Source organism: Etheostoma spectabile, chromosome 9, assembly GCF_008692095.1.
Source record: "Etheostoma spectabile isolate EspeVRDwgs_2016 chromosome 9, UIUC_Espe_1.0, whole genome shotgun sequence".
In the NCBI taxonomy this organism is placed as follows: Eukaryota; Metazoa; Chordata; class Actinopteri; order Perciformes; family Percidae; genus Etheostoma; species Etheostoma spectabile.
In genome coordinates this window covers 36,556,226-36,570,563 of record NC_045741.1, presented here as the reverse complement: position 1 = coordinate 36,570,563, position 14,338 = coordinate 36,556,226, and the positions used below count along the sequence as shown (strand labels likewise).

General features: G+C 40.6%; 1 protein-coding gene across 1 annotated transcript; it reads right to left on the bottom strand.

Moving 5' to 3' along the window:
* Window positions 1–1,615: 1,615 nt before the first annotated feature.
* Window positions 1,616–12,919, bottom strand: map2k2a (mitogen-activated protein kinase kinase 2a). The gene is made up of 11 exons (XM_032525279.1): window positions 12,008–12,919; window positions 11,589–11,799; window positions 9,692–9,838; window positions 9,457–9,534; window positions 9,084–9,135; window positions 4,120–4,244; window positions 3,299–3,512; window positions 3,056–3,120; window positions 2,886–2,947; window positions 2,579–2,624; window positions 1,616–2,446 (listed from the first exon to the last, which is right to left on the bottom strand). The coding sequence occupies exons 1-11, from the start codon at window positions 12,094–12,096 to the stop codon at window positions 2,336–2,338; spliced, it is 1,200 nt and encodes a 399-aa protein (XP_032381170.1). The 5' UTR covers window positions 12,097–12,919; the 3' UTR covers window positions 1,616–2,335.
* Window positions 12,920–14,338: the final 1,419 nt, after the last annotated feature.

Genomic DNA, 14,338 nt, shown 5'->3' with positions numbered 1-14,338 from the left:
TGTCAGTTGTATGAAACAAATAACAGTATGTACTCTTATATAATTAGTGTTATACATTTGGAGTATACTTTGGAAGTGATGAAGGGGTATGTGAGGTCATTTGACAGGGTTGTGGGGGGTAGGCTACCTCAGACCAAAAAGGTTAAGAACTACTGTATTAGAGGGTAGTTGGGAAAAAAGTTGTCTAGGTTGTGAGTCTATGCTGAATATTAAAATGTTCAGAAAAAAAACAAAAATATACACTTTACGAGGCCCATGTCCTCCATCCCAAAACATAAATTTGATCTTTGCACTGGAGAAAAAAGTTGTGGTGGGAAAATATTTTATTGCAGTTGCCCATAAGAAGGAACCTAATATAAATGACTCAAAAATGCCAAGGACGACCTCAGTGTTGTCGATGGTAGCTAAGGCCCTGACAATAACTATATCAATTCATAATCATGAAGTAAAACATTTTTAAATGTTCCCTTGTGAGGTCTACTCCAAAATGGGGTCTGTAATTGTGTCACTGTAATACATCTATGTTTCTTCATTGTTGTCTCTATGGTTGTTTTGTTGAAAAGGGATACATTTCAAATATTTCGTTGTATTTAGTACAATGACAAAAGCATTTCTATCTATTTTCTATCTTAATAATGTGGTAAAATTTCTAGTAAGGCAGTTAGCCATATATGAATAAATGGCTGTCATGAATTAAATAACTTACAGTACATTCACAAATAAGTTTTATTTTAATCTTTTTATACATTATAACCATATCCAACACATTTTTATATTATAATAAAATGACTCTTCTCCCTTGTCATTTACATAAATCAAAAATTTGTATATTAAGACTCCAAAATAGTACTCCTGTAATTTTTGTATATAGCTTTGTACACATACAAGTGACAATGCATCCATTTTGCTCTGAACGAATGCACTTTTTCTGGGAATAAAGGGCAGCCATAAGCAGAGAATACAACAGCTCTTGCAAGACGGTAGGCTAACAAGTAACACCACCACCACGTGAGCAACACTGACCTGGGTTAAAATGTTCAGTCAAACCCTTTGTAGTACTTGAAACATCTGAAGTGCCACTCAATGTTGGGTTGTACTTTCACCATAATTAATTGGGTTAAATCACGTGGTAAGAGTTGTCCAATGAATTATAACCCTCCAAAAATCACGCCTCTAGGCTGGTTGTGTCCCAATAGAAAGCTTGGAGCGCCACACATAGCAGTACAGCGAAAACATAACCAAAAACACTTCAGGGGAAAGTACAGAACAACAACAAAGAGGGGGAAAAAAAAAAGTCAACATGATTGAAATTTCATATTGACATTGCAGAGATTCAGGCTTTTGATAAAAATCGATAATCATCCCAATCATGATCTTGGGAAATAAAATACACATACAGTATTATAAAGATAAACCATGCTATTTCATCCCATGAATACATTTCGATCATTGTTTTCTCAATGTCAATTCATGACATTCTAGCATATATCAGGCATCCACAGCATATGACTCCTCCCATGTGACAGCCACAGTGTTGGATGCACGTTGAAATGTGTGTTGAGGAAGCAATTTCAACGCAAAGTGTAGACCACTGACTGAAAAAATCAAAAAGTTCAAAGTACATCAATATACTGTTCATGAATGTGCATACAAAAAAAAAACTGATCAGGCATTGAAAACGTTTAATCACGAGTACCCTCTTTGGTTTGTGACATTGTTCACAAAGGGATCTTTAGAGTAAATGCTCATTTACCAAAAAGCGAAAATGACTCTGCACGCACGTGGTCTCTGGTCATTTTAACATGAATACATTTAACAAAGGGATTTTAAATCAAAATAAGGGTATTTACCTTCGATAAAACCCAATTTAGAATTTGCAAGTAGGTGATATGTTCGGATTTCTTTTTATGAAAATCTCTACAGAAGGTAATTTGTTAAAATACAAGTCCCACAAGCCATGAACTGTTGCCTTTATATAAAAAAAAAATGAATACCTTATTTTCAACAATACAAAAGAAGTTTGTCAATCAATGCAAATTCAGTAGACACACTGACAGCCATTCAGTGCTTTACATCTGCTGTTGCAGTGTGGAAACGTGAGCTGTGGCTACTCTTAACACTAGCACAGTGAATCTGGGGTATAATGACTCAGTACAATTACTCAACGGGCCTTGTTGCTGGTTAAGAAATAAATGTGGGGGGGAGACCGTTTTCCCCAAGAGCAAGATAGAAAAAAAGTGCCAATGTGTGTGAGGGCTTGTGTACATGTATGTGTGCAGTATATTGATGTGTATGCAAGCAAGACCGAAGGTGTGTCAGGGCAGTGGGGGCCTGTTCACTCAGTGCCGCGGGTGGGAGTGCTGGGCTGGTTGAGGCCCATGGTTTTGCACAACCAGCCAGCAAAGTCCACTTCCTCCACTTCTGATCTTTTGATGAACGTGTGACTCTGGAAAAAAAACCAAAAGGAAAACCATTGTTTGTTTGTTTGTTACTGCTACCATTATAAAACACAAAAAAATAAATAAACTGGCAATCGATCTATCACACAGATAAATGAAAATGAAGTTCAGGTACCCACCATCAACATCTTCAGATCTGCTCTTTCAGCTGGGTTTTTGATCAAACTGCAGACACAAATGACCAAAAAGGTTACTGACAAGTAAGACTATAAACTGATACTGTAAATTAAGGATTAAGTTGAGGTTTTTTTTTTTTCTTCAAACAATCTTACTAAACTAGTTTCTGCAATCACCTTCTATATAAAACTAGTTGTAGAAACCCTCTATCTATTCTACTTCTCATGATTCACTTTTGCGTAAAAACCAATAAGAGCAATGCGCTTTTGTTTGCAGCTTACTCTAAAAGATGCTGTTGCAGACACTCACCATTTTGTCACAAAGTCCTGAAAGTCGTTGGTAAACACCCCAAGTGGCAGTTTAGGGGGTGGCTAAGGAGGAACCAAGAATCAAAAGGTTAAAAAACTATTAACTATTAAGGCAAACATACATTGCGTGTAGAGAAACGTGTGTTTATGCAAATAGGTGCTTTCTCAAACCTCATTCACAATGTAGTCCAAAAGTTCAAAGATGGCCATCGCTGGTCTACTGTCCATCCCATGACCTGCGGAGAAGTTGCATATCACTGACCCAACTAGATTTTTCTTTTTTTCTCCCTCCGTAACAAATTGAATCTTAAGCAAAGTTTATTTTATACTTGAAAGCCTTATCCTGAATACATGAATGTAAAAATGCTGTAAATGCCAAGTACGTGTTTGAAAATGTTTTTTTGCGATTCCTACCGCTCACGGGTCTGCCCGGTGGTCTGGGCCTTTGCATGTTGGTGTGTGGCTCTCCCTCAGCCCCGTCCATAATGGCACGTCCAAAGATGGCCTCCAGCTCTTTGGCTTCTGGTGGGGGGATGGGGTAGCGGCCAATCGCCAACTCCACCAGGGACAGACCCATGCTCCACACGTCAGACTGAACGGAGTAGTGAGTGCCCTGCAGTCTCTCCGGCTGTTGAGAAACACACAATCTACGTCAGAGGGAGCGGGTAGAGCCAAGATGCCAGGCAGGAGAGAGGGTTGGGCAGAGGGGTGGGTGGGGAAGGTACAGGAAGTGGTGGAGAGGGTAATGGTAGGGGGGCGTTATGGCAAAGAGAGCTGGGGTGTGGTGAGGGTAAGAGGACAGAGGATGGGAGGGTTTGGCAGGAAGCGAAGAGTAGCTTTGGACTGCTTTAGTTAGAAGGGGCAAAGACAGGTGTGTGTGTGTGTGTGTGTGTGTAGGAAATAATGATGAAAGGACAAGTGTCTCTACACAACTGGTGCCTTGTGGGTAAGGGACAGGACAGCCAAGCAGCTTTCGCCACTGCACCCAGCAGGTGTCCAAGAGTGAAGGGAAAGAAGAACGAGAAGGAGCGAGCACAGTTGCCTCGCTCTTTGCCAAAGAGCCCTTTCCTGGGCACAGCCCTCGGTTCTTGGCAGGGGAGTGAGGGAGGGCCAGAGGTAGGGAAGGCAGAGGGCGGGGCCAGTGAACAAGAGCAATGTGAGAAAAGAGGAGAAGGAAAGTGGGGATAGGGCCAGAGGAAAAGGGGTGGGGGCGCAGGCGTGCAGAGCTGACTCACCGACATGTAGGAGCGCGTTCCAACAAAGGAGTTGGCCATGGAATCTATGAGCTGGCCGCTCACACCAAAGTCACACAGCTTGATCTCCCCGCGAGAGTTGACCAGGATGTTGGAGGGCTTCACATCTATGTGACAGAGGGGACGAGGACAGACAAACAAATGTACATTACGTTTTCAGTGAGACATCTGTTGCCCATACTCAAAACACCTTACTATTGATCATTTCTTTGTTTTGGGTCATTGTCTTGTTGAATGACCCATTTCACAGGCATTTCCTCTTCAGCATAATGCAACATGACCCCTTCAAGTATTTTGATGAATTGAAACTGATCCATGATTCCTGGTATGCGATAAATAGGCCCAACACCAAAGTATGAGAAACATCCCCATAACATGATTTTTGCACCACCGTGCTTTACTGTCTTCACAGTGTCCTGTGGCTTGAGTTCAGTGCATGGGGGTCGTCAGAAAAACTCTCTGCGGCCCCTAGACCCAAAAAACTGTTTTGCTCTCATCAGTCCACAGAATGTTGCACCATTTCTCCTTTGGCCAGTCAACGTGTCCTTTGGCAAATTTCAACCTATTCAGTACATGTTTCAGCAGTGGGACTTTGCGGAGGCTTCTAGCTGATAGCTTTGCTTCCCATAGCCTTCTTCTGATCGGAACAGTACTCACAGGTAACTTTAAGTCTTCTTTAAATTCCTGGAGCTGATCACTGGTTGAGCCTTTGCCATTTTGGCTATTCTTTGATCCATTTGAATGCTAGTCAACTGTTTTTTTCCCACGTCGTTCATGCTTTGGATGCTATTTCAAAGCATTTGAAATCATTTTGAATGAGCTGTCTATAATTTTCAGCACTTCTTTGTATGTTTTCCCCTCTCCAATCAACTTTTTAATCAAAGTCCGCTGTTCCTCACAGCAATGTCTGGACCGACCCATTTTGCTGAGTATTTCAGTGTGAACTGCACGATAACCAGCATGCACAACATTTGCTTCCTTCCTTCCTTAAATATGGGCCATAATTGACACCTGTTTCTTCCCAGAATCAACCACCTCACTAATCGAACACAACACTGCTATTATTTTGAACATGCCCCTTTCAATTACAGATTCAATTACACAGAATGAGCAGCATGCATGTCATGTTGGTTTTCTATGACTCTACAATACTTACTTGTAAATTATTTGCCATGTAAAAATATCACTACTACCAAAAAATATGATTTATGAGGTTAGTGATGTTAAACTGCTTATTACTGCTGATTGTTTAACACAACTGTATCTATGTTTTTTATGCAAGTCACTAAAACGCAGGCTTTGAAAACCTCTTTGGATAGAAAAATGTTTGAATCGAATTTCTAATAAACTATTTCTTGCAACATAGAATGACTTTAAGAAACACACATTTAGGGATATAGCCTGCCATGAGGCCCGCAGTTGACATGCAGAGCAGCCCCCAGCTTTATCTGAGGTGCTGGGTTAATCAAGCAAGGGAGAAAATGGCTACAACTCAAGCTGAGCCCGTTATAAACAAGCCGGGTCCTCCACAATTCCCGATCATCGCTGAAAAACATCCTGCTAAAATAATTGGGGTAAGACTGAGACCTGCAATCGGTCCTCTGTGGTGTGACCCCCTCCCGTCGACCAAGGAGTATGAGGAGTGACTGAGAAAGAGGTGGCATGAAAGAGCGGGAGAACGATGGAGGGAGCTGCGGAGGGAGGGGTCAACAGGGCGCGGCTGCTGTATAATCACATCTGAGAGGCTGTAATTACCGCCTGAGCTCGCAGACAACTGGCCTCGAGTACCACCGACCCTGTAGCACTGAGAGACTTCACTGCACTAAGCAGGTCTGAACGGTGCCTTCACCAGTGTTAATCGTAACACACCCATGGTTGCTCGCTGGTGTGCTTAAGGCTTTGCTATGGTGGGACTTGTGATTTGTTTGAATGCAAAGAAAATGGTCTTGAATGAGCCTTTTTTTTTTCCATCATGCTACAAATTTCTATGATGAGGAACTTGTGATGTTCTCAAACAATAGCTTGTCTTGTGGTGAGCGTGCTAAAGCTCTTAAGATGTTGATGCAATGCATATGGAGGAAAAAGCATGAAGACAACTAATACAAATTTGAATATAAAAGTACAAGGAAGACTGGAGATGGTCAAGTTAATGTGGTGTATTAAAGTGGTTTCACTAAGAAGAAAAAACGTCCAGAGACATTTGGAAAAAGCAATCATACCTGAATGCTTTTTGTGATTGTGTGTGAGCAGCAATAATAATATCAGTGGAAAATTAGAGGATAATCCTGCATTTTATTTTTATTAATGTGATGTTTAGACTGTAACATTTGCAGAGTCTTAATCTTAGCTGGTTGCCTCACAAGCATCATCAAAATTTTGCCACTACTAATAACTAAAAGAATTAGACTCATATTAACCACATCAAAAGTCCATAAAAGAAAAGAAAAAAATTCTAAACAAGGATGACATTTTACGGTTAATACCAAAGAAAACCCAATATTTTCCAGATGTATCTCTTTCTTTAACTACATTGTGGCTAAATTAAAATTATATATTTGGCAAATAATTTACTAGTAAGTGTTGTAGAGTCATAGAAAACAAACAAACCCATCAGTCATGACATGCATGCTGCTCATTCTGTGTAATTGAATCTGTAGTTGAAAGGGGCATGTTCAAAATAATAGTAGTGTTGTGTTCGATTAGTGAGGTGGTTGATTCTGGGAAGAAACAGGTGTCAATTATGACCCATATTTAAGGAAGGAAGGAAGCAAATGTTGTGCATGCTGGTTATCGTGCAGTTCACACTGAAATACACTTTGATTAAAAAGTTGATAGGAGAGAGAAAAACACATAAAGAAGTCCAGAAAAGTATAGACTGCTCAGCCAAAATTATTTCCAATGCTTGGAAATGTAATCCAAAGCCTGAACAACGTGGGAAAAAAAAAAAAGGTCAACTACCATTCGAAGGAATTGAAGAATAACCAAAATGTTAAAGGCTCAACCACTGATCAGCTCCAGGAAAGTCAAAGGTACCACTGCTGAAAAACATGTACTGAATAGGTTGAAATTTGCCAAAGGACACGTTGACTGGCCAAAGGAGAAATGGTGCAACATTCTGTGGACTGATGAGAGCAAAACAATTTTTTGGGGACTAGGGGCCGCAGAGAGTTTGTCTGACGACCCCCATGCACTGAATTCAAGCCGCAGTACACTGAAGACAGTAAAGCACGGTGGTGCAAAAATCATGTTATGGGGATGTTTCTCATACTGTGCTGTTGGGCCTATTTATCGCATACCAGGAACCATGGATCAGTTTCAATTCATCAAAATACTTGAAGGGGTCATGTTGCATTATGCTGAAGAGGAAATGCATTTGAAATGGGTCTTTCAACAAGACAACGACCCAAAACACAGCCAGTTAGCGAGTAAAGTCTTGGTTCCAGATGAACAAGACAGATGTTATGGAGTGGCCAGTCCAATCCCCGGACCTCAATCCCATTAAAAAAACTTGGGGGGTGACATCAAAAATGCTGTTTCTGAGGCCAAACTCAGTGATGCAGAGGAATTGTGGAATGCAGTTCAATCGTCCTGGGCTGGAATACCTGTTCACAGGGGCCAGAAGTTGGTCGACTCCATGCAACACAGATGTGAAGCAGTTCTCAGAAATAATCGTCATGCAACTAAATATTAGTGCAGTTATTCAAAGTAAAGCAAACACTCGGGACATTTTTCAGTTTATACAGTAAATGTTTGAGTTTGTAAAGAAAAATGCAAATACTGGTATTTTCCTTCATATTCTGTAAAGGTAGAACACAAACTTGATCAATTTAGGTCATTTTTTGATTTGGCATTGAATGTGCAGTGTTCCCAATGCATTGATATTATGGAATTAAAGCTAGTCTAAGAATTTGAGCACATTTACACACACCACACACACACACAACCACACACACACACACACACACACACACACACACACACACACACACACACACACACACACACACACACACACACACACACACAACACACCACACACACACACACACACAACTGTACTAATTCTAAGTCACTATGCAATAAATATAATTAGGAATCTATCAACATTTAAAGTTGAAAATAGCACCATGCTTTTAGCGTTTTTCGTTCTGAAAGCAACTGTCAGGAACTAAAGTTAGAGTGCAGAACTTTTCCATATAAATGAACGGCCTTGCCAAACAGGTTCACACGATACTGATTAAGCCAGCAGGGAACGCTCTCTGTATTTCTCAATACGTCTGAGATGTGGTGTCAGATATCTGTGGTGACATTCCCATACCGGCACACCAGAAGAATGCCGATACAGCTTATTTGTACTCAGAACAAGTAGTTTATTTAACCTACAACAATGTTGTTACATGAGCAGTGCACAAAGTGTAGTCAACCAACCTTGCTCACTCATTCACCTACAGATCTTCACAGCGTAGCTGCTTATTTTGGTTTTCTGATTGGTTACACGGTATGTCAGTCTACCTGTATTACCTAACACCTTGACAGGCAGGAAGTGACACCACTGCGATGCGTTATTATTAATCCCACTTCTTTTCTTAAGCACATCAACAGCATTTGTGTAATTCCGCTCACTGCCAGAGAGGAACAAAAGTTTTGCACTCCAGCTTTAAGCCAATAAATAACCCAAAGAGTGATTGTGTGATAAACAGTGCATTAAATACAATGCTTGTGATAACAATCTGTGAAATGTGCAAATTAAACTGTAGTGTGACACACACTCCACAACTTAATGTCCACATACACCCTGATCATCATCAATGTAACCCAGAAAATAAGCGTAGTCACCTTTTCTTTTTCTTTTTTTAAACTAAACACTATGTATGCAATTCTGGAAAATATTGCACAAGGGATTTTGAGAGCAAATTTACTTGACTTCGACTAGAGAACACCCTTACCTCTGTGCATGATCTGGTGCTTCTCCCGCAGGTAGGCTAATCCCCTCAATACCTGTAAACAATGGAGGAAAAACGTTTAAAATAAAATTACAAAGGGCAGATTCTCAGACAATAGTCCATACACATGCACTCTTTCCTTTTGTACATATCAATTTGAAATACGTATTATTTTGGTACTCCAATTATTACTCTATTATTATATTTATTTGAACATGATGCAAGAGTAGAATGCAGCTTGTTAAGCAACACCACGAGAAGCGCACACACCCACAATGAGCAGTGCGTCTGCATCAACAGGTATAGTAACAACCTTAAAACATTAAAAAGACAGAAACTAGTATTTTAAGTGCAACAGAACAAGTGCACTACATACAGCTATGCTAACTTTCCCCAGGATTTCTTCTGGGATTCTTCTGGCTTCCTTCAGGACCTGGTCCAAGGATCCACCATCCTGTACAGACAAGTTGCACATTAAAATCGGACATACCATTGTAAAAATCAATTACAAAAAAATAATAATTATGTTTTGGAAATAAATATAGAGTCATTAAAGAATACTTGTGTCCAACCACATTTATTTATTTGTCCATTGGCAGGAGGGCTCTCACCATGTGCTCCATACAGATGCTGATCTCCCCATCGCTGTAAAAGGCTCCATAGAAGCCCACAATGTAGGGGGAGTTGCATTCATGCAGCACTTGCAGCTCTCTGATAATCTGGTTTCTGATGGCAGGTTTAATTTCCAGGTGGATCAACTGAGGAGGAGAAGGGTGAGACCATAAACTGCTGTTCTGACAAAAACGCAACAGATGCAGTCACATTATTCACCGGCCTCTTTGCATCTTGAGGGAACGCATTTCAGAGGTGGCGTTGGGCATAACTATAACACTTTCCTGTTTGTCTGTGTGTATTAATCTCTACACACACTATTTGGGATTTCATTTAAAAGCCGTTTAAATTACTGACACAAACCAGGTGAGTCTTTACACACATACACCCACACACACTTTAAAGTGAAATATAAGACAAGTGCCCATATTTCCAAATAGTTTCTTATAATTTGCAGAACATTGAGGGGAAAATTGAATTGTCAACAAAGATGAAATGCGCAGAATGTTTTTTACACTGGATATGGCCTTTTCCCTCTACGTCCCCAGCCTTTTAGCTTTTCTTGGTCAGATTAACTTTATTTAGCCTACTTTTGTCTCACTCACACACACAACAAATGTGTCTATTCTCTCCTGTGACATGTCAGTTGTAGTGGATGACCGGGTCGGACTCAGGGCTCTCATGTGGGAAAGCGGGGTACTATTCTGAATAACAATTTTAATTTTACTCTCAAGATCCTCCGACGCCTCTGCAGCAACCCCGGTCATCAGACTTCAGAGAGGCATCGATCAGTAGTCAGCGCATCAACCAGTCTGTGGGCCGTCTGCGGCAGGAGCCAATCACTGGCAGGCGATCTGAGCGACACCAAAGCGTGACTACCTGACGGCAGGTAAATCTACTACACATCTGCCTCGGTTGGGCATATGTAGAACACGTTTTTAAACGATTACGTGCAAAGGGGGATGCATGTCAAATTTATTGAAACACTCGGCAACAGAGTAATTATACATGTAACTACTTTAAAATGTTACTATATCGGTAAATTGAAATAATTTTCAATTTAAAAAAAACAACTATAAAAACAGCCTTTCTTTGATGTCTTTTTCCAGTTTTTCAAGAATCGGTTTAGGAATCAGAACCATTTTTAAAAAGTACTTAACGATCTTAACGATACCCAACCCTACTCCCGCCACAAGCTCGTCGATGCGCTGACTACTGATCAACACCTCTGTGGTGATCGTTGCAACTCGGGGGATCTCGGCCCTACTGGAGAAACGTAGCACTTTATAGTCAATTATTCAAAATTCTTATTCATGCTACGAATATCTGTCTGTGTACATTTTCATAGGGCTGGGCAATCGTGATATGAGACTAGATATGGTCTTCGATTTTGAAAATCGTTATATCGCAAATGGGTTAAGTGGTTTTAAAGGCTGTATTACAGTAAAGTGATGTCATTTTCTGTTACCAGACTGTTCTTCTATTATGTTTACCTTTACCCTCTTAGTTATTAAATCTACACTACTGAAGATTATTTATCTTAAATCTCATTATGAAGATATTTTGTTAAAGCACCAATTGTCAACCCTATATCATCTCCACAATATCAACATTGAGGTATTAGGACAAGAATATCGCGATATCTGATTTTCTCCATATCGCCCAGCCCTACATTTTTGTATATACTTTTGGTGAGTTTGTTATTGTTGCATTCAAAAATGCTGCATGTTTGTGCTTTTCTTCATACACTAAGTCGTCCATGATACAGAATTGCGTGAAACAAACTAAGCCAGCACCAGTGTTACGTAAAAACACCTCTGAAGTGTGTTTTGATTCAGCTCCCTCTAACAGTCACACTTCACCTGCAACAAAACAATTTTTTTATTTTATTTTTACCTTCCGGGCCATGACCAATCCTGAGGGTTTGTGGCGGACCTTGTTGACTACTCCTCCGTTTCCAGCACCCAATTCACATATGGGGTCAAAATCCTCATCCTTCAGCTCCCCAACCTGAGCTTTCTGGGTCAGAAAGGCCTCCAGTCGTTTCCTCTGTTGTTCGTCCAGGTCCAACTCACCCAGTTTCTTTTGTAAGGCCTCAAGGTTGGCTCTGTAGGGAAGGGCCAGTAGGGTGTAACACACAGACAGAGGGAGAGAGAAATGATAAGACAGGAACATTTAACTACTATTTAAATTGAGGTAATGGTGTTATACAGTGTTGGTAAATGGTGATGACTACCACACACAGACACATTATAAACAAACTCCATTTAACACAGCTACTACAATTCATCTTGGCTTATACTAGGGCTACTCACTCAGATGCAGCGTCAATGGTGTTTGAGGTGGCCTGTCCTTCCCCGATGGGCGTTATGTTCAGGGGGACGGGTCTTCTTTTAGGAGCCATTTCAATAAATAACCTAATTGACTTTCTCAAAGAATGCACTAACCCGCAGTGAGCTAGGAGGCTCCTAATCTAGCCTTCTCCTTATTCGAAACTCAGTCTGAAAAAGCAACCGGATCCGCTCTTGGTGGCTAGTAACTTGGCTAGCTAACGTTAGCAAAGTTAGTATACTTTCGGTAGCATGTCAGTCAGCTAATTGGGTAACATTAAACCGTATCATGCCGAGATGCTCTTTAAAAGTCAGGTCGCTTTCCGCTGCATCTATAGTTTTCAGAGTAAACCCATTTATATTGTTCTGCTTCTTCTAGGTTATCTACCTGCTGCTATACTACCCAACTAGCTGCTACAAGCTAGCACCCGCTCCAGGAGAAATCGTGCCCTGCGTCTCTCAGTCCTAACGTGCAGCCCCTCGCTTCTCAGCTTTCACAAGACACGGGCCGCCGCAGTTTTCCCTGCAGCTACACCGGCAGACCGACTCGGCTGGCCTCCCTCTGCAGGACGGCAGCGTCCGAGCAATAAATTCCTCCGTGTTCCAGTTCTGGGTGTGGGGCTCTGAAACGAAAAGGCTCTGTGTGGTGGTGCTTCAATACAGGAAGCAGCAGCTGCAGCATCAGACCTGTGACACCCACAGAGGGAGAGCTCCTCATAAATAGCGCGAGACTGAGTCGATCTGACAAGTTGATACGAGAGATGCAGAAATCTCCTGGGAGATGTACATGGATGTATTAGATCATTTACGACATCTGCAGTTTGTGAAAACGCCTCCGGTATTTTGTTTTTAATGAGGCAAATCCATAGACGGTATATCGTTAGTCCAGTTTAACAATAATATTATCCGCCGGCTGCTGGTTTAATGGCGGTTAGTAAACAGCGTTGAAGTACATCAGTGCCACCCAGCGGCAACAAGAGGGAACTGAAGATTATAATGGATTATAAAAAAAGAAATTCAGATTCAGTTTAAAAATGCAAAATACGCTTATTCAAGGTGAAACATTTGCAGATGTGTTTCATATTTAGTTATTTCAATATAGAGAAAAAAAACCACGGCTCCCGGGGATCAGGTTTAGCTGAGGGGCAGGAGCTACAAAGTATAAAACTAATGGAGAAAAAAACTGTACCTGCTTTTGCCTAGAAGGGCTCTGTCTGAGAACTTGCTTAAATAAATGAGATTTTTGCAAATACTTTAGTGTGCTGATGTTTTTGTTTTGTTTTTACATTAGTTTTATTTAATTCTTTGAGACTGTGTTCAGTGTAGTTGCGCTTTTTCCCTAAAATAAAATAATGAGCTTTGCATTTTTATGATCAAAGCCTGTAGTAAAAAAATATATAAACATTTTAATGTCTTTAAATTAGTGCTGTTAGTTAAACGCGCTATCAACTAATGGCGCATAGATTGTATACTAATTATTATTAACAGTCTATGTAAAGGCGTTAACGCAAACCCATTTTAACGGCGTCATTTTCTTATCGCGAGATTAACATTCTTTTTGGCGTAGCAAACTTTGTAGTTTTTTTCACATGCTGTTGCTACAAATAGTCACGTCAGAAAAACGGAAACAAAACAACAGGCACGCCGCACACGCCGTTTGGGCTTGCGAGCCGGCCAAAGAGTTGTAACGATACGTTTTGAGTGGATGGAGAGCGCGAGACGAGGAAATGGACGCCAACCAGATTCTGAATGGAAAGTTTTGCCAAATGTTCCATTGACAAGACAAAAGTGATCTGTGTGTTTTGTCATTGTGCACTGAGCTATCATCGCAGTACGTCCAGTCTGAAATACCACCTGAGATGCCAATAAGATAAGATAAAAATGTGCGATTACTTGCGAGTTAACTGATATTAATGTGATTAATCGTGATGACATTAATGCAATTAACCACGACTTTAAACATTTAATTTCCAAAATGTCCAGCTCCAGAACAGCTACTAAATGGACCTTGTGGTGGGATTATTTTGTTAACTATTTTTCATGGTCAAAAATTAACAAGATGTCCTGAAATTGCTCAGAACAATGTAAATGCCACTATAATCATGGCATATATTAGGGGCATCTTTTTTGATTACTAGCATTTTCCAACCAATGTAATAAAAGCAAGAAGTTTCTTCAACCGAACATGCCACTGTAGTATGTAACTGATCTAATTTCTTTCTCTGAATCCCTTAGCAACACAGTACATCTTACCTATGTTGTCATCGATTTACAAGCTTTACCAAATAATACGGCATGATAAAGGTGCTCCAAACT